Source organism: Ambystoma mexicanum, chromosome 12, assembly GCF_040938575.1.
Source record: "Ambystoma mexicanum isolate Mex_15411 chromosome 12, UKY_AmexF1_1, whole genome shotgun sequence".
Lineage (NCBI taxonomy): Eukaryota > Metazoa > Chordata > Amphibia > Caudata > Ambystomatidae > Ambystoma > Ambystoma mexicanum.
In genome coordinates, this window is record NC_090936.1 from 1215572912 (window position 1) to 1215598721 (window position 25810).

General features: G+C 46.8%; 1 protein-coding gene across 1 annotated transcript in view; it reads right to left on the reverse strand.

The window, feature by feature from the left end:
• The window catches only part of LOC138514391 (sodium-coupled monocarboxylate transporter 1-like), a 987363-nt gene that overhangs the window by 274720 nt on the left and 686833 nt on the right, over positions 1–25810 (reverse strand). Inside the window, exons 10-11 of the mRNA XM_069629873.1 lie at positions 12108–12175; positions 8943–9029 (exon numbers count right to left, since the gene is read on the reverse strand). Coding sequence (XP_069485974.1) covers positions 8943–9029; positions 12108–12175 — 155 coding nt within the window. The remainder of the gene's footprint in view (positions 1–8942; positions 9030–12107; positions 12176–25810) is intronic.

The window sequence follows — 25810 nt, forward strand, 5'->3', positions numbered from 1 at the left end:
TGCATCATCTAAATGGGATGTTGTGATTGTAGTGGAAGTTCCATCGTCTCCCTGAAACACAGTACTTGCGTTAATAGGGAAGAAAGTATAGCAAATGGAATCACGTTATATGATCCAATGGAGCTGTCAGTATCCATACCTCGTGCTGCCGAAGAATATCTAGGGATGTTGTAAATGTAGTGCGCACTTCCGAAAGCTGTTGCGCCGATTCTTTTACGCAAGGTCCCGCTTCCACTTCCCCTGGAATTACTTGAATGTGAGGCTCCGCATCAAGTGCAGGGGTTGACGCTCCATCAACTGCCCGAAACATAGTACTTGCATTAGTAGGGATTAAAATATTGAAAACATAACACACACTTGGGGTCGACCGCACAGGTACATATCAATGGCTAACCACAAATGAAACATTGTGTAGAACAATCAAACGACAAGTATTCCAGCTCTGATGATCTAGTTCGATGGAGCTGTCAGTATCCATACCTCGTGCTCCTGAAGAACATCTAGGGATGTTGTCAATGTGGTGGACGCTTCTGCATCTCCCTGAAAGACAGTACTTGCATTAGTATGGATTACACTAATTATAACTGAAAACAAACTCCAGTGGACGATAACTAAGGTGTATATCAATTGGAAAGCACTAACCAAACATTCGGTAAAATAATTACACGATACATAAAAACTATTACTTGACATGCATAAAACAAGTCTGTAGCGGAATAGCCAAGTAAGATTACCTGATACGCGTTAGAAGTGGTTGATAACTGCGAGCACGTCACGGATGTAGAATGTTCTTGCTTCAGATTCAAGGGATAGTCAAGCAGTTGTAAAGGTAAATTATTGTTTGATAATGAAATGCCAATATTAAAAATTGCCATTATTCAAAATGCTATACACTCATATCAATGTCGAAAGTATTACAAGAGACACAACACCTAAAATATCAATTAATCCATTCGGCTACCTACACACTACCGCAAGGCCTAAAGCTAAATCCGGACACTTGACTCAACAGTGGCGGAATGTGGACGAATAGAGTGGGAATAGCGTTTGCGAGCAATTTTTGTGTCGTCCGCCGTTTATTCTTCTTTGTTACCCAAGATGTGGCGTACGTGTTTGAGGAAAAGTGCCGGCTGCAGATGCGGTATCGATCACCCCTCTTGTCCTCAAAGACTTGTTGGACTCTACTTTCCAGCTCATCCAGTGGATATCCGCAATGTCTGACCCATTCTCTTATTCGATCAACAGTTTTCGGGAATACATGCATTGTAGTGCCTTCAGATTTCGCATGGGTCTTCGAAGGGCAACCGCTAATCGAACAGGCAGGCATTGTTGATAAATCTGAAAAGTAAATATCGACATTATTATACAATCTTGATGAATAAAAATGTGATACAAAAGTAAATGAACCATACAATGTTCAATCCAAGGTTTGTTTTGGTCGCCGGAACTATACCAGTTCATCATGTGCGGCTTAGTATGCAGAAATGTATAAATTATGTGACTAAACTCTGAACATGTGACTCGTCCGTTGGATGTTCTGTCTTGCACGAGAAGGAAACATGCTTACATTATAGACTGGACCCCCGAAGGATGCAATTCGATGACAATTGACACAGATGAAAATAAATAGATCTATTAATAGCATAACAATTGAAACTCAAGTCAATAGCAATGAGACCAATGAACTAGCACTATTCAGTACTCTACTCGCAAATAGATAGAAATGTAAAAATCAACGAAATATGACTAGGATACATGGCCTTACCTTCACCAACAAACAGTTGGATTCAGCAAGCCAAGCAGTATATTACAGGAGAACAGGTAGTTGCGCGAAGTTTGTGCATAAGCACGATCATTATCCTCAACACGGACCGTGTGAGGCAGGCTGCCCAGAAGTCTGGCAGCTCTGTGATGCATTGCGATCGTGGATCGCCTTCCGAAATGTAGGCCACGCATCCTGAGTTTTCACAGCAGCAGCAGTTTTCGTCCTCGTTGGCATTAGCTCGCACCGATTGCATGTGCACCAGGTGGAAACACCGTCCATGCAACTAGGTCCAGTGTCTTCATCCGTTGATTCGTCCTGCCAACTGCCGTCCGAAGCCCCATCGTTTTCGCATGTTTCCCTTTCCAGTAGTTCCTCCTCGGTATACTCGGGCTCGTACATGTAGGGCATTATTGTAGCCATTGTGTGGTAAATAAACTAAAATAATTTATAGCGATGGTACAGGTGTTCACACGGGCTACAAGCGGCGAAGGTAGCTGACCAGAGCACAGAAACGAGTCACAGAATACGCAAAGAAATACAGTGAGAGGAATGGAATCGAAAATCTGCTGCTTATGTGGATTGCAGGGGGGCGGCCAGCATCAGGCGAGGCCTGCCTGGAGACACGGGGTCTGAGGAGGCCATGTGAGCGATGGCACCTGGGCGTGGGATACCTTTTGAAGTGTACATTGTGTTTGGCACCTTGGCCGTTATCGCCCCTGACAGCACACCATGGCAGCGCTCATCCCCGGGTGCGAACTGCCTTTGATAGGGGAGGGGGTGGATGGATGGTCCGGTGGCCGTGCAGACAAGGCACAGGAAGACTGCTGAATGGAGACACACTTATGTGGATTGCAGGGGGCGGCCAGCTTCGGGCGAGGCATAAAGATGTTCAGTGACATTCGCAAGGTAGAGGAGGATGCACTTGAGGGGGGAGACGTGCTCTACATTGACGGGTCTTTGGCAATTTACCTGACAGATGGGGTTCAGGCATACAGGAACTGCAGCAGTAAGACTGAAGGTAGATGCTACAAGTGAGGTAGTAGCCAGTGCGCAACTACCATCCCATCACTCAGCACAAGCAGCAGGACCAGTGGCCCTAATACTAGCACTGGAACATAGCAGAGCAAAGGAGGTGACAGTGTACTCTGACTCCGCCTATGTGACGTACACAGTACCCTCTCGACTGTCACAATGGTTCAGGATAGGATTCAGGAGGGTGGACGGGACAACAGTACAGCATGCACTTCTATTGGGCAGATTGATTGTAGTATACTTTGGGACCTGTGGGAACTACAGGGAGCTCCACATGATTTAGAATGCACCAGAAACATGGTACTAAAAGAAGGATGCAACGTGCTACCAGAAACATAGATTATGCAGTTGCAGGGAGCTGCACCCAAGGAAGAGAAGGAACTATGGATAAAAAGGGGATATACTGTATCTCCAACAGATGCCCTATGGCGGCAGAATAACGCAGGGAAAGTGACGATGCCACTAGCATTATTGAACACTGCATTGACACATTGCACTATTCAACATACACAGGAAAAGAGGTCATTGCTACATGCATTGGAGAAACATGGTTCTGTCCTAATTTGGTGGAACACGTGGTTAGATTTGTGAGTAACTGTTTGACTTGCCAGCAATTTACAGCAGGGCATACTTTGAGAGTTGTGTGAGGAGCCATACCGAGGCCAGTAGGCCCATTCCAGCATTTATATGTGGATTATGTAGACAGGATCTAAGTTTGCCAAGGATACCGCTACATGATAGTGGTCATATGCCAATTCTCCAGGTGGATTGAGGCAGGCCCCTGTTTGCCTCCTGATTCCCTTAGAGCAGCTAAGTTCCTGATCAAAGAAGTGTTCCCAAGATGGGGAGTATGTTAGGTCCTGCAGTCTGACAATGGCCCTCACTTCGCCAATTAGATGTTCCAGCACATCACAGTGTTGCTGGGCAATCAACACAAGTGTGCCTGTGTGTACCACCTGCAAGCAAATGCAGTGTGTGAACACCTGAACGGTCTCCTGAAGGAGTCCCTAGCCAAAACACAGCAGAGTACAAAGAAAAATTGGCTTCACTCGCTTTGTCTGCATTGCGCAATAAGCTTGCGTTCAGCCACCATTTAACGCCCCATGAGGTGGCGACGGGACAGCGCATGCATCTACCACTGGCTCCTCCCACAAGAGCACTGAAAGACTGTGAGAATAGTGCAGATGTGTTAGGAGAAGAAATGCAGGAGTACATTACTTCCTTGGTTGCTAGCCCTTCTTTTATCTCTCGCCAGATACGACCCCGGGGAGGCCGAGAAGACAGCGAAGAGAGCAACTGCGACAACACACCAAAAAGCTCAGGACATAAAAACCCAGTGAATGTGGGGGACATTGTTCTCCTGAGGAACTTCATCAGGTGCTGGAATGCGCCATGGTTCACGGGACCACAGATAGTCTGAAAGGTGGCAGACCGTGCTGTCAAACTCGAGGGGAAGTTGGTCTGGAACCACCTCTTAGACGTCAAGCCCTACAGAGTAGCGGCCTCACCTAGCAACGAGATCACTGTGATCGACAGGGCCAACGTTCAGTCCCTAGGAGAGCTACAAGCACGTTCTGAACTTACATGACGAAGTGGAGGACACCCAAGGGTCACGCGCAACAGAGCTAGGGACAGGACTGCTTACTGATCTAGAGTGAGGGCACACAGTTGTTATTTTACTCTTCCGCACACAATCGACGAGTAAGCCAGTGTATTGTTGATGATTTTTCATGTTGCCCATTGCCCACCACCCGGATACGTTCTCAAATCAATTTGTCCACACTTTAAGGAGACCCAGTAGACTCAGAGCACGATCTGCCAGAGTGCATTTCCCTGTCTTGATCAAGTATTTGGCCCAAACATTCCCACAGCGTGAGCACGGCGAACCTCCTATCCTTGCCACATTGAGAGACCCATCAGTAAGGGAAGTGTGGGAAGAAGTGTTTGTATTTGCCATAAACGATTATTTGGTCAGCGGAGCTCAAAGTGTTACAACACTAACACAATAAAGCATTTCTTTGAGCATTCCCGGTGGGCATCTATATCTTCAGGCTGCAAGGACCAGCAACATACGTGAAAATGTGTGAAATAATAAAAAACGTAGTTTTGTTGTTGTGTCTCTTTATTCCAAGTGGAGTTTTTACATTTATATTTTGGAGGAGTTCTAGAGTTGCTAGTGCTACCACTGTATCCCCTACTAACATTCTGCCTACCAAAGCAGGTGGAACGACCATGTCAGGTGGATAGGAGAGCACTGTAGATACGGTAAGGTGAGGTAATTGCAGTGTTGACACAGACATGAAAGGGGTAGACACATATCTCACCGCACTGTTCGAGTGTCTAACAACATGTGGTACAAACACATGACAAAAGTAGTTATGAAACCACAGGGGAGAGCTGCTATGTCTGCTCTTTAATCCCCTATGCAATGAGTGCCTCTAGAACATTCATAGCAACTGAAATACCAGCAGAACACGCACAATTCCTGATGTATCTCTTGATGGTGACAACTCGAGGAAGATTTCAGGGGAAGACAGCTTCACTGAAATGGATGTCCCGAGCAACATTCCTGTATGAAGCTAGCCACGTAGAGACATTAGACATGATGAACAATTATTGCCAACTGGACGAAGGAATACATTACATAACTGACGGACCCGACAAGAGAGAGATAAAGAAAGGAGCATTGAAGGTATTATCATGCCCATGGACGAGAGTGAAAGAGACAGGAGGAGAATCCGGATACTGGGATACTTGTGTATGGCCAAGTGTATACAGAAGATGGATGGAAGGATGCATTGGTAGGGAGCAAGGCACTGACACTAGCACAATAGCCAGTGAACAAGGTACAAGAAGAACATGACAAGTGCCTGAAGGAGTGGGAGGTAAGTCAAAGCTACTGACATGGGTGGAGAATGAAGCTGGACTGATGCCGATAATACCCCTGAAGACACCAGCACTGTGATATCAGAACAATGGTGAAGTTAAAGCTGGCGAGAATATTAGGAGCAGATGCATCAAAAGAAACGCAGCTATGAAGGCAGGAACAGCAGTGCTGATGGACCATTACTGGGCATGCGGATCAAAGGCATACGAGATGTTGCCACCCGACTGGGGAGGAGTTTGCTCGTTGGTACACATCAACATGCCTTTGTTGGCTGTGCCACAGAAAGATGTGAAGCTCAATGAATTCCCGAAAATGGACACCAACAAAAGGAAGAAGAGGTCACTGAAGAAGGAACAAACAAGCGAGAAAGAAAAGCCAGCTGAATTGAGCAGAGTAAAGAGAGGTTGAAACTACTTCTTAGAAGCATCAGAAACAGCACTAGATGAAGTGCCAGCAGAACACAGACTGTTTAGCAGGACACAGATGTTCTTTGCACCATTAAGACCATCCATACATAAGTACATGAAAGGGAAATGGTTACAAATTACCAGTTGCGAGCTAATGTTGACAAACTCCACAGTGAATGGGTTCAATGCGATAAAAGAAGAGCTCCGAACAGTAAGGTTAGAGGCACACCAGAATAAATATGTTCTGGATCTGCTCACAGCTTTGGAAGGAGGCGTTTGCTCAATAATCGGGAGTTCCTGTTGCACGTTCACACCAGCAAATGACGAGGCCAATGGTACGCTGTCAGAAGCGGTATTTCAACTATCCAAGAAGCATGCCAAAATGGAGGAAGAAGCAAAGGGGACTGGAAAGGACCAGAGCTGGACAGCATATATATGGTCATAGATGCCGTCATGGCTATCATACGGACTAGAGGTGATAATGGGAGCACTAGTACTAGCAGCAGTATCAATGTGCGGGATCAAGATCTACCTCACCAAGTACAAGAAGACGGCAAAAGAAGCCATTGGAATGCAGGTCCTGATGGATGTGAACTTAGGAGGGCCAAAGGATGAGATTGTGGCAGAAATAAATAAAATAAGAGAGAGAAGTGCGACATGCAAATTGTTTCCACTTGGAGATATGGAGTTGGACAACCCATTTGATGCAAAGTACTATAAAGGAAAGTGGGTATGGCGCAACCCAGAGGGAGTGTGCTATTAAATGAACTGGTTGTTTGATGATCATACAAATTACTATGGACACCTGGGACGGATAAGGAAGATATGGCAGCCAAGGCCAAATGGACTGTTTTATAAGGATGTGGTTGACAGGTCGGCCAGAGGAGGGAACTGAAGAGGGAGTTGGGATCTTGCCACCCTCCCCTACTAAATTCATGATGAGACGAAAGACCGGAAAACACTGCAATCATTCCTTCTATTTCGGATGAATTCCTAACGGACCAATGATCGATAAATAAGTTGAGAGGTATCCCCTCAGCCGGCCCTATAATCCAGGGGTGGTACAAATATATCCATGTGTGAATGAGGAGCCGCGGGGCATGGTCAGAGACACCTATATGGACAGCCTGGACTAAGCACCGAGAAGCCATGTTGCTGAAGTCGTTAGAGACACCACGACATAGCAGCATTAGACAGGAAGCGCACATGCAATCCGCACTTTGTGACACAAACACACACTTGAATACATGAAGAACACAAGCATACAGTTCTATAGCTAGAAGACAGATACATATACATACTGTCATTGCTGCATTATTTTTTTTCATTAGCTAAATGCAGTAAAGCAGAAGCGCAAGGCACACACGATCCTGAGCAAGGCTTGCATATGCTTAAATCCGAATAACTCTAGGGAACTGCAGGAGCAACTATGGGACCTGACAGAGCCAAGTGTGACTAACCTATGGAGAATATAGTATAGTGTGGACACTGCAGAAACCGCATCATACATCAACAGTTGTAGGAAAAGTACAGAAGGCCTCAGGCCACACAGCAGAGACAAGCTAAGCTGTTTCAGCCTGCACAGGGAGCAAGAAGTGTAAAACGAGGCCCACAGTCAAAGACAAGAGATATGGAAGACATTCCAATCTCCAGACGACAAAGGGATCAGATGCAGAGACATGGAATAATTCCTCATAATTCAGAGCTACAGAGCTCAAATGTGTGGTCTCTAAACACGTGGTGTGGCCGAAGCAGACAATGGACAGTGATCGACGATGGGAAACAAGAACCGCTCCCAGGCAGGCCAACGCAGAATGCAAAAAAATATGTTACAAGTGTCGCACTGAACGGGACATGGTCTCATTGGCAAGGTGGTGTACACAAGTTCCAATACAGACACATCATTGTTCGCATCACCTTGAAAAGGGGCACAGCGAGCTAAGAACCATTTCCAGTCCCAGGCCTGGGAACATCAGCTCTAGCCAATCACACTTTAGTACCATAGGGGTGGGTAGAAACGGACAAGAACCAATGGTAAGCCCATTACTCTGCAACAATGTATAAAGTCAGATTTTGACCAAGGGACAGGCCAGCCACCTGACATGGAAGAGCCAGTAGAATAACATATATACGTACCCATATAGGTTATTATTCTCCTGACTGCCAATTCTACTCCACGATAGGTTTTTGGAGAAAGGCCCAAGTAATGACGGAGCAGTGACATGTTTCTTAGACAAAAGTGGCCTGGGAGCTATTTACTGTGTGACATGCTGGAATTTCTCAGAGTTCTTGTATCGATCCCTGTTGGTTTTGGCTGTAATAAACTGCAGTGTGAATTTTCTGTTGACTGAGTCCTCTGTGTATTCTGGGGGAGGGTGTTGGGCCCTCCAAGTCCACAAACTTCCAGTATCCCTCTGGCATGCCTGGGAGTTCATCCCCAACAGACGAGCTAGTGCACTACAAAGTACACAAATCAGAGCAAGCTACAGAGCTTGCATATAAAGTGGAAATATGGTTCTCACCATCAGGAGGTGAATGCCAATAGTTCACAAGGGATATTATATACCTTTCAGCACAAGACCTGTTTGTATTCATGTAATATCAATAATCAGATACATATGAGGACTTCACACTTGGGATGTCATTCAAATAGACTTTTAGAGAGATTTCTGATAAACCTACGCCAAACTTTAGAGTCACGCTGTAGGATGACCTGGGGTGATCTTGTTTTAGGGAGGGAGGCATGGCCAGAAGTGCTGGAAATATGTGTACATAAAGGAGAATGTCATAGACTTATTATTCATGAATTCTTCCGTGCATCCTAACTCATGCGCCAATGGATGTACTGTACCTTTGAGTTAGCGAAGGTGAAGAAAATTCCCAACATGAATATTCCAAGTAGGGGGCCAGTGATCACTCCAACGATGGTGGTAGTTGCCTGTAGAGAAAAGAAGCATGTCAGTTAGCAATCTAAAACCATCATAATGCTTTAACCTGTGTATGTTTAACAAAGGCAGTACATATGTGCCTTTAGATAAATGTATAAGAACTACAATCAAATGGCTAAAGTTCAAATGCTACGACAGTGTCAAAGGTGAAGCTAAAATCAAAGATGCCAAATGATATCAGTCTTCGTCAACCATGTGGAAGAACCCCCCCTCTTCTGTAATTACTACTACATTGACCTCAGCGAGGGGAAAAGTGTCAATGCCCGACCACGCTTAAAACAGTCTAAGAGTCTGATGGGTGGTTAAGGCAGCGCGAGGTTCTGGTAGGCTTATTCCAGCGGCCAGGCATGTCCCGCTAAAAGGCTTTGCCAAGGTCAGGCAATTAAGTTGGAGGTCTTGTACATGCAGCCTTTTAACAGACCCCAGGTGTATAAGGAAAAGGAGGCAGCGTGTCAGGGTGTAGCAGGCTGGAGAAGAACCAGCTAGAGGAAAGCTGGGCTAAGCAGGAGTGCGAGGGAGTCACCAGGGCCAAGTCTGGCCATGAGAGGGTCAAGAATCCGGAAGTCTTTCTTCCCCAGTGCCCACAGTGCCCACAGTAGCAGCTGTGGGGCACTGAAGCCTCCTGAGTGCTACCAGCTGAGAGAGCGAAGAGGGGCTTTCAACAGCTACCGCCGTGGAAGAGCTGGATTGCGAACTGCCCGGGATCCCGCTGGAAGACGGAGCAAAGAGGAGTGAACCAAGAAGCCCAGAGGAGCAACCTCATTCCAGTGAGTGCAGAGAAGGGAACACTCATACCGGGGTGCCCTGGGGGCTGGAGACTGGCACATCTGAATGCTGAACTAACTGAATCGTATTGCACATGCTACGGAAGGTCAAATGAAATGACTGTGAATGACGAACAAGTTACCAAGTAAAATAAGTACTTTTGAAAGGTGCAACAAGCCTTATTGACTACCGAAATAACTGAAGGATGTAATGAGTATGTTTTGAATACGGCGGCAAAGCAAGTGATAAACCATTATGAGCATTTATGAACGAAGTGAAAGCAAGAGGGTGAGAAAGTTTACATCTCACGGAGCGAACTATATGAGTTACAATTTGTGGGAAAGCCAAAAAGACTGCCAAGAAGAATGTGACATAAGTATAATCCAAGATACAAGAGTCCACAGGACTACAGGTTGAGAGAGAACAATCTGTGTTGACCAGAACCTGAAGAATACCAAAAATTAGCAAAGTGCACAGGGTTATCAATTGCGTGACCTGTTAAGGGTGGACCGTGTGGTCCGACAACTGCACCTAGACCAATTGAACCCCACTGGGAAAAAACCAAGGAAAGCAATTGCAAAGAAGCGTGTATGTTATGACAGCTGCTGAAGTAACTTGTTAAATGCAGAGACAGAGATATTTATTTGAACTATTGAAAAACCTGAATGAACAAAGAGTTGAACTGGTACTGTTTTGGAAGCCAGAAGATTTGAACTGACTTTTGGGTATCTACAAGCTGAAAGAGCTGGCGTCTTGGGGAAGGGAACCCCAAGACTTTATGAATTGTGTTTTCTCCTCTTGTTTTCCAAATCCTCTTGGGGAAGGAAACCCTGGGGTCTTTGTGGAACTGTTCAACTGTGTTGAACTGTAGGGGAATGGAACCCCAATGTCTTTGTGGAACTGTTTTGAACTTGGGGAAGGGGAAGCTAAGAGAAAGCAAAATAGCTGGAAAAAGCTTGGAACATTACTTTTGAACACTATTTATTTTGCTGCTGACAGCCCTACAAATTGCATAGATTCAGTTGTGAGGACAAGTATAGTTTTTGGACACAGACAGACTTTTCATTTGAACTTACAGACACTGACTTACCCTACTTTTCTTTAGCTGTGGAAATCCCACCTTAGCACAGGGTGAGTTAGGCCTCACTCCATCCTGAGAGTTAAAGTAAAATAAAGCTTTTTCAAAGAAAGTTGAATCTGTTGTCTGTGTCTTTCTTCATGATGCCATCACATTACTTCCCTTTGAGAAACTGTAATGTTACACATTAGGGGTGCCAGACAGTGCCAGCTCACAGGGTCTTTGCCTTTCAAAACAGGTGCAGATTAACTTTAGCGTTAAACAGGACCACATGTGTTTCTGGTCATTATAGAAAGGGTTACAATCCTAGCTGAGGTTGAAAAGGGGGTTCAAAGAGAGCAAGAGAAGGGATTCAGCAGAGTGCAAGGAGCTTCCTTGAAGCATGGAATTACATAAGGTTTGTTTTACTTGCCCTAGCTTTAAAATACCCAATTTTACAGCCTAATGATTTTAATAAAATGATCCTTATTAAGTTGGGTGATTGTGACCCTCTTTAAAAACAACGCAACAAAATGGGAAACTCTTCAAAAAATAATGAGATTCTGTTACATGTGGTTGTTCCTCAGTGACAATTTGTATACCACCAACCAGCCCTACAGGTAGGCGGAGTATCAGCCTTCTCTTACTCCATAATCTAGGCAAATATTCCCCACAAAAAATAAATAGGTAAATGTAAATATTCCCAAATAAAAATAGAAAACACCACATCCCCTTCTTCTTCCAACCACGCAGTGCATGTATATGTTTGACAGAGACACGCTACAGGAATGGGCGATACTATTTCAGGAAGAGTGCGGTAAAAATGCATCTTTGAATGTGTATGAATTACTAGGAGTAAAGTAGCATGAATTCCAAAGTGATATCGGATTTTTGGATTTAATATATATTTGTACTCACCTACCAAGTAGCCCCACTCGAAATGTTCACTCCCATCTTCAAAAGAAAAATGGAGTAAAAGACTTCCACTCCAAACTCTTATCTAAGGTACTGGCACCACCTGCTTGTGACCTGAGTCTAGGGTGCAACGCCTCCATAAATGCCTTCTTTAAGAGGGGAAGCAATTGGGGTGCTTCGTTCAACAGTATTATATTTTCCTCCAAGGACTAAGCATTCCCACTTCGAAGTGCTGGAAACGCACCATTGTTCAGCCAGCGGCAGCTCCATTGGGCAAAGGGGGGTGTTTTCAAAAGTTTGCTATCACAAAACAATACATGGAAGCACCCACCTGCAGCAAGCCCCCCAACGTGGAAGCCAGGCCCGCCGTAGCAATGCAGACTACGCCGAAGAAAAGACCTGCATGGATGAGATGAAAAGAGTGCAATAGTCAGCATCACTAGTGTTTCACCCATCAGCTGCGTGCTCGCCCGTCTTCTCTACCTGACATTACAGGCGAGTGCTTGCGCCTTCTTCAGGAAGGTCAAATAAAGTGATAACAGTGTCCACACATTTATATCCGACTTCTAAATGGTTTCACAGAAGGCCTCTGAGATGAGTGTGTGGAAATCACAACCGGGTCAGGAAAGAACCCTTGACCTTGAAAAGTGTGTCAAACGCAGACAAACATGGTGACAGTGGCCGCTTTTTCAGTTCAATTTATAGTTTTGCACATAAAATGTTTTTTAAACAAAACCTAGCACAACATTACAGGTCATTAAGTAATACATGTATAATACAGTGTACGTGGTTTACAATAGCACCGATAAGGGTAAACTATGACTTCTAACAAGTCGCCAGCTCAATCTTCCTTTGCACATGAAACGCTGTTACATTTTAGAACGTGCCTTGCAGAGTGTTACGAAGTACCTTTTCTTTACCAAGAACCTGAAATAAACTCAACTCATATTGAGCAACATATACTTTAAAGATTTTCCCACTTGCTTCCTTTTTTATGTTTGTTTGTTTTTTGTGCGATTGTTGGACGCTTATACAGTAAGTCAATTCTGCTTCAAAGCGCACACAGGGCAACAGGGAGGGAACATGGGATTGAAAACAATAAATACAATGCAAGGTAAGGATGAACCTACTATGCCTTGTGCGTCTTCTGAACGTGCAATTGCAGCGGGAAGAGGGGTAGTGGAAGTAGGTGCTGGAATGTCAGTGCTCATGGGTGAGCAACAGATGAAGTGCATAGTATGGTAAGTGCTATGCGCCCTGGACCGCATTGAGCAGATAGTGCAAGCCTACAGTAAGAAGGCTGGTGGGTGGCGAGGCAAGTGCTGTAAGGTAGGAAGAGGCAGGAGCGATTGGGTGTGGGAGACGAGGGCCCCGAAGGATACATAAGGTCCCTGGTCACCAATCTTAGCCACTGTGAGATTAGCAGAAGAGGGAAGAGGGAAAGGAGGAGGGGAAGAGGAAAGTCTTGAGGAGCTTCCGGAACTGCAGAAGTCCTGCTCAAGACAAAGAGGAAGGGGGAGGCTGCTCCATAGGAGGGAGCCAGTTGAGGAAAGCGATCGACCTCCTGCCCTCTGTTTAGAGAAACGCTGGACACACAGAGAGTTGGTGCCGGAGCCACATAGAGCTCTAGAGGGAGAGTATTTAGTAAGAGAAAGTTGCAGATAGCGTGGTCCCAGGCCCCAGACAGCCTAGTGGATGATGCAAAGGGATTTTAATTTAATCCGTGCAGCAACCAGGAGCCAGTGGAGAGTTTTTTGGGCAGGAGAGATGCGGTCCCTGGGCTTAAGGCCAAGGATAAATCTTGCTGCCCTATTCTAGATTAGCTGGAGGGGTTGTAGAGTGGTAGAAGGTAGATTCAAGAGAAGGCTATTGAAGCAGTGAAGCCTAGAGAGATCCAGGGCTCGGGTAACTTTGAGCTTCTGCGGAAAAGTGAGAAAAGGGAGAATTCCTTTGAAAAGGAAGAGTTGAAAGTGGAACTTCTTGGCAATATCCTGAGCGTGAGGGAGGAAGGAGAGAGAGGAGTCGAAGATGACTCCAAGGTTTCTGGCTTCAGATAAAGGAGCAGGGAGAGAGCTCATGGAGGATGGCCATAGTGAGGGGAAAAAGAGGGAGCAGGGGTCCCAATGGAAATTATCTCAGTCTTAAAGATTAGACCCATGTCAAGGATTGGTTTATATATAGTAGAATCTAGTACGTAATCCCTGGAGAATTGCCACCGCCCTATATAGTCCATAGCCTCTATATTTCTTTGTTTTTTGTTTTGTTTTTGGTTTATGACTCAATGAGTCTTTACAACATTTTCCATACAAAAACAAAATAAATTATATTTCTTAGATTAACATTTCTACATAATAATATTGCAGCCTCTATATTTGAGGGAAAGTAAGAAGGCTTCATTACCTCCTGCAGATAATGTTTATAAGCACCTGAACGATCCGCAGATATATGCTGGCTCGTCTCCATAAATAAATTACAAACACGACAAGTTCATGAACTTCTAGGTGTTCCGCCCAATGCAAAGTCAACAATTCAGAATATAAATTGAGGTATAAACCACGTAAAATACCTTCTGTGTTTGGGCGCTAGCTTGGCCAATCTAGTACCTAGATTAGTATGTTGAGTATATTCAAACTGTGCATGTTTAATACTCAAATGAAAGTTACCAGCAGAGAGGCTAAGGCATAAAAGCCTCAGAAAATGCATTTTTTCACATGTGAGCTTAAAGTAATGGAACTCTCAATATTGTCCTTCAAAAAGTATAAGAGAATTTACCCTTTTGATATATTTAAATCATGATAAGAGATAAAGGGTGCATATAAAAAGGGTATTTCAAAGACATGAAAAGGAGCTCTGATCTTAATGCTGCCACCTGCCTTAGACCTATTGGCTACCTTAGAAAAACCTGCTTCAACAGTTTGTCATTTCATAGGTTCACAATACCCTCCGACTGATGTTCTCTGTGTTATCTGGAAAGGACCATTGAAGAATATTGTTGAACCGGCTGCCGGGTAGGCTATAGCCGGTCAAGTGGCACAGCGAGTAGAGCGCTCGCTTTGACATCAGTGCAGAGCCTGTTAACGCAGGTTCGAATACCGGCGGGGCCAAACTCAGCCTTTCATCCTTCCGAGGTCGCTAAATGAGCACCACACACCGTGGGTAATAATAAGCAGCGCTCAGATACTTGAGGGTTCGTAGCGCTATATAAATGCCTAATTATTATTATTATAGCAGGGGGGGGCGAGGGGGATAACCCTGCTAACAGAGAGGAAAGGCAGCCCAGTTGGAGAAAGTCTAGTTAGCCAACCCTCCAAAGGATTACAAGTTGGAGCTTAGCAATGTTTTTCTGCCTGCTTTTTATATCTTTCTTGTGTCTTCAATGGTTGGTTGTGCACCTGTGTATGCATGCTTGCCATTTGAGTAGAGCAGTCATTAGCCGAAGGGAGCAGAGAGATATCAGGTCAGTCAATGAGTAGCATCTGAGGATGAAAACCATAATTAGAAAAAAGGAAGCATACCCACAGAAGTATAGTGTGCATTACTGTAGGTGAATTTGGCAGGGCTGAGAAGGATCTAATAATCGGCTTTCATCAGCAAGAAGACAACGAGGGTGGTTTTGAAGAATCTGATTTAGGCGTTCGGTTTGCTTGTCTGTCTAGCGGTGATACGCAGAGGACAGGCCGAGGTTGATTCCTAAGAGAAGGGTGAAGGATTGCCGAAACCTGGTGACCCGATCTCACACTGTGACCGAGGGGAAGCTGTGCAGGTGGAACACATTCTGTTTGAATAACATTGCCAATCCAGCGATCAAATGTATTTCTCGGCTGACCACGACATTTCTCATCTTCATAAAGGCATCTATGACCTACATGGTGTCATACCCATTGCACCGGGTGAAGTTTCACAATGAGGTCTATCGATATCGAATGACAAGGTGGGGCGGTACTGGCATGAACTGCAATAGATCAACAAGTCTACCAGGTTGTACCTAGCACTAAGCACAAACGGTGCAGGTGAAGAAATGTTCTGGCACATCTGCATCCAGGGAGTACCAACAGAACTACCAACACATAAGGTCTTGTGTCTATAAATGTCCCAAATGTCCTGCCAACAAGGAGCCATGTCACCACGGCACATCCAACTGATATAAAGCATGGTGGGTAAGCATGGAGTGATTGTGCATATGGAAGTCCATTGACCATCAATAGGTGTTCAGAGGGTGCTTACTGAGTGTATTGGGATGCTGAGCATTGAAAATCATCTAACAGTACGGCAGTCATATTACAAATACAGATTACAATGTTATCTCCCAGGAGGACATGCTTTGGTGGACTTGGTTTCGTAGATGCAGGTCAAAGCATCTGCCTAACCATTCCTGCTTCCCGGGAGGGTATGTGACCACAAAGTCATAGGCCGAGAAGAGAAGATGCCAACGTGCTTGACTCTCATTCGTCTCCCTGTCACTAGCTTGTGGGTGTGAGGCGGTGGTCTGAACCAGGCTGATTCCTTAATGCATATAATGCAAGCGGCAGGCAATACAGCCATCCCTTCTTCAGTGTCAATTTCAATTTTGCAATCCTCTCTTTAAGGAGACCGTTGAGTCCATCACGTATACCATTCGCTTGCGGGTGATAAGCAGAAGAACACATGTCTTTTATGCTTAACAATAAGCTAATCTGTTCAAACACTTCATTAACAAAATGGGGCTCATTGTCATATCTCAGCACCTCACATACTCCCCATCTGGGAAAGACTTCTCAGACTAAAAACTTTGCTGTGCAAGTGGCATCAGTGTGTGTACAAGGACCTGCTTTGATCCACCTGGAAAAGGGACACACCACCACTATCATATACCTGTATCCACTACACATTGTATGATGTGTAGTATATGATTATTGTGTTATCCATTGTCCCCCTTCCCTATCCACCTCCCCTCTCCTAACCCTCTCACTGGTTACGCTACTGCTGAACCCATCAAACCATTGTGTTCCTAACCCTCTTTCCCCGCTGGAGTCTCGGTGTCTTGTAAGGTCAGACTTGCAAGCGCTCGGACTGCGGAGGGGATGGTTGGCTTGCCACTCCTGAGCCTGAAGACTGGAGCCTTGACAACAATAAGGGAACAAACATGTCGCACTCTCCTATGGAGTAAAAGGAACTCTATGTGTAGCTCCAGAGAATCCATGTGCATTCATGGCCTTTCCCAACATTGGATATTTGCCCTCTCGCAAACATGAACAAGTAGCCCCAGGGTCTACTAAAAAAGAAAAAGATTTGCCTCCTATCGTTACATCAACCCTCGGTTCCTCTTGGTGATCTGGTGTCACTGATAGTACTGATAGTACTGATAGTACTGAATACATCATGTCACCCTGTGAATTATTCTATTGTGAATACATGCTTATCCCTGTACCTGTGAAAGGACTTCCTCCCACCACAGTGACACCCCCTACTCTAGGTGTCAGTAGCTTTCCCATGTTTCCATTCTGCTGTATCTGCATGGGTGCGTGCTGTGACTGCCTTTGTGGCAGATTCAATGGTGCTTTCTATGGCTAGAATGCCTGTTGCATCTGCACTGCTTGTGCTTGATACACCATCTGATCTTGGGCGAACCCATCCCTAACTTGGGAGATATATGCTGGAAGATAAGCTGTCCCCCCCCCTCTTGAGAATTGGCCATTCTGTACATACCCTTGGCATCCACATGTTCGCGCAATATGACCTGTCATTCCACATGTCCAACAGACAGGAGGAACTCTTCTGATTAGCCCCCCTTTATTAAAAATCGCCTTGGACATTTGGATTATCATTCTGTATATTCTGAAACCCGCCTTGGTTATTTTGAAAACCACCTCTTCCTCTGTAGCCCATTCCTCTGCCTTGTGGCATAAACCCATTCCCTCCTTGATCTATATGGCATTGATTGTTCGCCTGCGATGTACCCACTGCATGCTGTATTCCGAATCCTTCTCCGCTCGTCAAAACTGCCCCTTCTATGGCATACTTTGACAATTTCTTCTGAACTAACGTGGCTTCCTTCTTATTTTTCTCTTGCTGCAGTCGACAGTGATGCACTATAGACACCTGTATGTCTGCCCATGGCTTCATTTTCATTCCCACTAATTTCTTGAGTTGAATCTGTACTGGTTCAGGTAGTCCCTAACATAAAATGTGGTAAAATACTGCCACTTATTTTCCCCACGGCTCCCTCGTTTCAAGAGTCCACCGTACCTGAATACTGTAAAAATGTAAGCAAGCAGATCTTCATATTCTCTCATCTTATGTGCCATAATTGCACCCATGTCTGACGTAGCAGGATACTGTACTGTGAGCACTCTCCATACATCTGCTCTACAATTATTAAACGGTGCTCCATCATGCGCTGTGTTCTTTGCCATGGCACTTGAATATCCTGCTCTTGTCCAAATGTCATCAGCCCTTTCACCAAGAATGGCAGCTAGGAGACCCTTAATGTCCCCTATTGCATAGGTATTTCCCCCTGTCATTTTCTCGAGCTCATAGATCCATTTTCCAGCACCGGCCGTTAAACTGGGAAGTTTACACCTTAAATTGGCCTTATCCATTTGTGGCCACGGAATATACTGTGATCTGTCCCCTCCTTTCTCCAATAAAGGGAACTGTGTAACCCCAAATCTACAATGGGCTCCCATCGTCTGCCTGTCCAAAGTGGGGACAATGGTTCCTGATCGCCTTCAACCTGGCAATGAATTCAGTCTGCTCACATATGGTGGCAACTGTCCCCTCTCACTATGCGATCGTCCTTTAGGTTGCTCTGGATATGCTATAGGATCTGGTGTCCTATCCTTAGGCTGCTCTAGATCAGACCATCGTACATCCTTGTCTGTCTGCATACATCCTTCGGATTGCATGCACTGAACTTCTTTGCTCCTCTTCATCTGACATATCTAGCCCCAGCCAGTATGGCTCTCTTCTCTTTCGCCTTTATCTAAAGTCAGCCTGTCTAAGGACAGGGCTCTATGCTCAAGACTAAACAAACTTCCTTCTTCGGCTTGTGATTGGGCGACTATAGATCAATCTTCTTTTCCCCTGCATCCTGATTCACCTCTTGCTCTCATAACCTGATAGGCTTTATTGATCCTATATATGATGCTCCCTATCTCGAAGTTCTCATCTAATGTAACTTTAAATGGCCCTGAAGTTGCTCCCTGCGAAGGGAGGAACTCCTCTATATCGCCCCATGATATTACTGGACTTGGTTCCATTAACTCTTTCTGGATGCGATCAATATCGCACTCGCACTGACGAGGGCGGTGGCCTGGTCCATCCGCAAAGTTCCCCAGGTCGGGGGGAAGCAGGTGAGGAGGGCCCGATCCGGGAGGCGGACAGGAGGTATCCCCAAAGGGTCGGGAAGGGGAAGCCTGCCCATCTGAATGACTATCTATTGGACCCCTGAATGTTTTTCTTGAAGTGTTTGTAGTTAACTTCTTTGTTGTTTGTTATGAAAAAGGAGGGGTGTGGTGCCTGCCCCTTTAAGGGCACAAACGCAGCGGAGTGACGTAACTCTGCTGTGTGTGCCTGTAATAAATGGGGCGTTTCAACGGCCGCATCAGAGCAACCGTGGAGCCCGGACTGCGATCACATCTGTGTGTGTGCTCTATGACGGGGGGGCTCACGGAGGCCAGAGGGGCAATCTGGCCACATACAACAGGAGCCAGGAAGGGGGTAAGGGTCTTAGGACATTTCATCTCCATAAGTACAAGAGGCTGGAAGTCACTGTCACGCTTCACCCCTGGAAGGTCTTTTTTACCTTTTGGGAGGTAGCTGACCTGCGCTCTTTCATTGGTGCCCCACCGGAGTCAGCTATTCCTGTTTCCTCTCCTTTTGGTTTCCACAATCTGTTCCTGGCTGGGCTCGGATCCTACGTTCCTACTCGCAGAGCCAGCCGACACGCGCAGTGCTCTCTCTCTTTGCACTCCACGCTATAGTTTCACACAGGAGCGGCTGTTTCCTGTTGCCTTCTGCGCCCGTGTGCTTTTCTCTTCCCAGCTGATTGCGGTTGTGATCGGGTGGTTCTCCCTCAGTTCCTACTGCATCCATTTAATTTTTTCTTCCTTTATTTCACACACCTACTCAACCTTATTCACTTACCTGCATGGAGACTGTAAATCTCATGGCCACAACATCAGAGATTACTCAGACAACCTGTGGTACCTCCACACAGCACAGGGTTTTTTCTGCCAACATTGGCTTTTTCCCTGTTCACAGGCTGGCTTCTCAGAGATCCCCTTGTCCGTAGTTCCATCTCGGTCAAGGTGACCTCTGGGGGAGCTCGTCCTTATCTCCACGAACGGAAAAAGGAAAAGAAAGAAAAGAAGGAAGAAGGATCTAAGAGAGAAGTAAGAAAAAGCAAGTCACCCAGGACAGCTCCATGGAAGATCCAGGTGAGGAGAGTCAGAGGTAGGATCTTTCAGAGACTGAATACAGGAACAGTCTTCTGCATCACGCTATGCACAGGGCACACTTGCGAAGCCTACAAGAGGAAATTGGCTTGGTCTTCACGTCGCGCTCTGAACGGTGAGCGATCGTGATTATCAGCTGGGTTTTTTTCATATTTCAGTGCTCTGCACAGGGCACGTCTATGTTGCGAAGGAGTTTTTTCGCACTCGAGTACTGTACGGTGCTTGGGCAAAAATGACTTCTTTCGTTCTGCTGCCAGGGAAAGTAAGAGTTTGCGGTGGGCCAGGTTGGGGTCCTCATGGCGGCTCAGGAGCAGAACCAGCTGCTAACCTGGGCAGCAGCAGCAGAGCGGAAGTACGGCCGTGACTGGGTGAAGGAGAGTCGCCTAGCCAGTGCCGTGAATGCGGCAATGAGGATTCCGGTGATTCCGATATAGAGGAGGTCAGTCCGCCATGGTAAAAAGGGTGGCACGGACAAGAAGAATCATGGCGCTGCGAGGCTGCAGCGGACTGTGCAGCCAGAAGGAGGGGCAAGGAGGAAAAATCAGGTACTGATAAGGGAGAGCTGGTAAATGTTATTAAAAATAAGTAGAGCAGGATAAACAAATGTTGAACAAAAATTGAAAATGTGTTACAAAATTGAGGAAAAGTAAGAAAAAAGATTCTTCTGACACAGATGATCCAGACACCAGTGGAGAGGAGGAGAGAGAGCATATAAAAGCATTGGGTGATAAGTAAATGGAAAATGAAGGGCATTTCACATTGAAAAGAAAATTAAAAAGAAGAGTTGGAGGCAGTAATTTATCAAGATATTTTCATTACTAGAACATCAGAAGAGGAGGTTTGATATCACTAAAAAGGACAAAAAGGAGGATGAAAAGAAGGCAATAAACTATGAATAAGGTTCCAGTGGAAGATATGTTTAGAAATTGGATAGCAGCCTTTCTGATTCTAGGAACAATAATTTTAGAAAGATTTCCAGGATTATTGGCATATCAAAACACAGTGCCTACAGCTTACCAGTCATTCGGAGGGGATGCTTGGCTCAATTATGATAGGGAGTTTACCTAGTTACCCAGAACCGTGCTAGGAAGAGAAGGAAGCAAACCTCTGCATACTTAGTGTATTACAAGGGAAGAACACACAAGCACAGATATGCATCAGGACAGCAGACTGGGAGACAGCACTACCTGAACACATACAGATCAAATGACAACCATTACCAGCAAAATAAAGGCTGGTAGTAGTCCTTTCGTAAAAGGCAACCCTGAGGGGCAAAGATGTTTGACCGCAGCGCAGCACAATCCCTGCCCAATGCACAGGGCGGCACACACAGTGGAAATACAGCATATGCTGGGGCTTTGAGAAAGGGTTTTGCAAATGGGGAAGGGAATGCAGATATGAACACCACTATGGCAAATGTGGAGGGGAACACAGTATCACCAAGTGTATCAAGGGCGTTCTTAAGGAAATCATGAACCTAGCAGAACAGGGCAAGTCAACAGTTAAGCTGCAGGCAATGGCAACATGGTTACAGAGATGCCCAGACAAGGAAGTCAGCAATTCTTTCAGACAGGGCTTTACATGCGGTTTTATCATCCCTTTTATAGAATTTGGTGCACAAAGTATCCTCAAGTCAGCACGAGACAATCCCAGCATAGTCAGGGGAAAACTAAAGAAGGAATTACGTATGGGAAGGTTGAGTGGCCCTTGGTTAGTTTTGCCTTTCACGCAATACATCTGCTCACCTTTGGGCTTGGTTCCCAAAAAAAGAGAACGGGGAACACAGATTGAGTCCTCATGTATCTTACCCACCAGAGAGGTCAGTAAATAGTTTTCAGGAAGCAATTGAGGTAGTTAAGAAAGCGGTAAAAGGGGCCTGCTGGTAAACGCAGATATACAACCTGCCTTCAGGCTATCACCAGCTCACAGAAGCTCACATCCCTGGCTGCGTTTTCATTTTGAGGACACATTTTATGATGATAAATGCCGACCAATGGGCCGAGCCATATCATGCACGCTCTTTGAGAAACTGAGCTGCTTTTTTGCAATGGGCACTTCAAAAATCTATGCCAGAAATATGGGTCGTCCATTACTTAGATGACTTTCTGTTTATAGGCCCAGAAGGGCCTGATTTATGCATAAAGGCTTTGAAGAAATTTGTGGAAATAACCAAGAGCTGGGGCATACCACTGGCACTTTAGAAGACTCATACCTGGGTTGGGTATAGAAATGGACTCTACTGAAGGAGAATGCTGCATCCCTACAGAAAAGGCGCAAGATTTGTAAACAGCCATCAACGCAACACTGAAGGAGCCGCAGTCACTGGCAGGTAACGCAAGAGCGAAGGAGCCGCAGTCACTGGCAGGTAACGCAAGAGTGAAGGAGCTGCAGTCACTGGCAGGTAACGCAAGAGCGAAGGAGCTGTAGTCACTGGCAGGTAACGCAAGAGCGAAGGAGCTGCAGTCACTGGCAGGTAACGCAAGAGCGAAGGAGCTGCAGTCACTGCCAGGTAACGAAAGAGTGAAGGAGCCGCAGTCACTGGCAGGAAATGCAACAGTGAAGGAGCTGCAGTCACTGGCAGGTAACGCAAGAGTGAAGGAGCTGCAGTCACTGGCAGGTAACGCAAGAGCGAAGGAGCTGTAGTCACTGGCAGGTAACGCAAGAGCGAAGGAGCTGCAGTCACTGGCAGGTAACGCAAGAGCGAAGGAGCCGCAGTCACTGGCAGGTAACGCAACAGTGAAGGAGCCGCAATCAATGGCAGGTAACGCAAGAGCGAAGGAGCTGCAGTCACTGGCAGGTAACGCAAGAGCGAAGGAGCCGCAGTCACTGGCAGGTAACGCAACAGTGAAGGAGCCGCAATCAATGGCAGGTAACGCAAGAGTGAAGGAGCCGCAGTCACTGGCAGGTAACGCAAGAGTGAAGGAGCCGCAGTTACTGGCAGGTAACGCAAGAGTGAAGGAGCCGCAGTCACTGGCAGGTAACGCAAGAGCGAAGGAGCTTCAGTCACTGGCAGGTAATGCAACAGTGAAGGAGCCGCAATCAATGGCAGGTAACGCAAGAGTGAAGGAGCCACAATCAATGGCAGGTAACGAAAGAGCGAAGGAGCTTCAGTCACTGGCAGGTAACGAAAGAGCGAAGGAGCTGCAGTCACTGGCAGGTAACGCAAGAGCGAAGGAGCTGCAGTCACTGGCAGGTAACGCAAGAGCGAAGGAGCCGCAGTCACTGGCAGGTAACGCAACAGTGAAGGAGCCGCAATCAATGGCAGGTAACGCAAGAGCGAAGGAGCTGCAGTCACTGGCAGGTAACGCAAGAGCGAAGGAGCCGCAGTCACTGGCAGGTAACGCAACAGTGAAGGAGCCGCAATCAATGGCAGGTAACGCAAGAGTGAAGGAGCCGCAGTCACTGGCAGGTAACGCAAGAGTGAAGGAGCCGCAGTCACTGGCAGGTAACGCAAGAGTGAAGGAGCTGCAGTCACTGGCAGGTAACGCAAGAGCGAAGGAGCTGCAGTCACTGGCAGGTAATGCAACAGTGAAGGAGCCGCAATCAATGGCAGGTAACGCAAGAGTGAAGGAGCCGCAATCAATGGCAGGTAACGAAAGAGCGAAGGAGCTTCAGTCACTGGCAGGTAACGAAAGAGCGAAGGAGCTGCAGTCACTGGCAGGTAACGAAAGAGTGAAGGAGCCGCAGTCACTGGCAGGTAACGCAAGAGTGAAGGAGCCGCAGTCACTGGCAGGTAACACAAGAGTGAAGGAGCCGCAGTCACTGGCAGGTAACGCAAGAGTGAAGGAGCCGCAGTCACTGGCAGGTAACGCAAGAGTGAAGGAGCTGCAGTCACTGGCAGGTAACGCAAGAGTGAAGGAGCCGCAGTCACTGGCAGGTAATGCAACAGTGAAGGAGCCGCAATCAATGGCAGGTAACGCAAGAGCGAAGGAGCTGCAGTCACTGGCAGGAAATGCAACAGTGAAGGAGCTTCAGTCACTGGCAGGTATGGCAAGAGCGAAGGAGCTGCAGCCACTGGCAGGTAACGCAACAGTGAAGGAGCTGCAGTCACTGGCAGGTAACGAAAGAGCGAAGGAGCTGCAGTCACTGGCAGGTAACGCAAGAGTGAAGGAGCCGCAGTCACTGGCAGGTAACACAACAGCGAAGGAGCCGCAGTCACTGGCAGGTAACGCAAGAGTGAAGGAGCTGCAGTCACTGGCAGGTAACGCAAGAGTGAAGGAGCCGCAGTCACTGGCAGGTAACGCAAGAGCGAAGGAGCTTCAGTCACTGGCAGGTAACGAAAGAGCGAAGGAGCCGCAGTCACTGGCAGGTAACACAAAAGTGAAGGAGCCACAGTCACTGGCAGGTAACGCAAGAGTGAAGGAGCCGCAGTCACTGGCAGGTAACGCAAGAGCGAAGGAGCCGCAGTCACTGGCAGGTAACACAACAGTGAAGGAGCCACAGTCAATGGCAGGTAACGCAAGAGCGAAGGAGCCGCAGTCACTGGCAGGTAACGCAAGAGCGAAGGAGCTGCAGTCGCTGGCAGGTAACGCAAGAGTGAAGGAGCTGCAGTCACTGGCAGGTAACGCAACAGTGAAGGAGCCGCAATCAATGGCAGGTAACGCAAGAGCGAAGGAGCTGCAGTCACTGGCAAGTAACACAACAGTGAAGGATCTGCAGTCACTGGTAGCTAACGCAAGAGTGAAGGAGCTGCAGTCGCTGGCAGGTAACGCAAGAGTGAAGGAGCTGCAGTCACTGGCAGGTAACGCAAGAGCGAAGGAGCTGCAGTCACTGGCAGGTAACGCAAGAGTGAAGGAGCCGCAGTCACTGGCAGGTAACACAACAGCGAAGGAGCCGCAGTCACTGGCAGGTAACGCAAGAGTGAAGGAGCCGCAGTCACTGGCAGGTAACACAACAGCGAAGGAGCCGCAGTCACTGGCAGGTAACGCAAGAGTGAAGGAGCTGCAGTCACTGGCAGGTAACGCAAGAGCGAAGGAGCTTCAGTCACTGGCAGGTAACGAAAGAGCGAAGGAGCCGCAGTCACTGGCAGGTAACACAAAAGTGAAGGAGCCACAGTCACTGGCAGGTAACGCAAGAGTGAAGGAGCCGCAGTCACTGGCAGGTAACGCAAGAGCGAAGGAGCCGCAGTCACTGGCAGGTAACACAACAGTGAAGGAGCCACAGTCAATGGCAGGTAACGCAAGAGCGAAGGAGCCGCAGTCACTGGCAGGTAACGCAAGAGCGAAGGAGCTGCAGTCGCTGGCAGGTAACGCAAGAGTGAAGGAGCTGCAGTCACTGGCAGGTAACGCAACAGTGAAGGAGCCGCAATCAATGGCAGGTAACGCAAGAGCGAAGGAGCTGCAGTCACTGGCAAGTAACACAACAGTGAAGGATCTGCAGTCACTGGTAGCTAACGCAAGAGTGAAGGAGCTGCAGTCGCTGGCAGGTAACGCAAGAGTGAAGGAGCTGCAGTCACTGGCAGGTAACGCAAGAGCAAAGGAGCTGCAGTCACTGGCAGGTAACGCAAGAGCGAAGGAGCTGCAGTCACTGGCAGGTAACGCAAGAGTGAAGGAGCCGCAGTCACTGGCAGGTAACACAACAGCGAAGGAGCCGCAGTCAC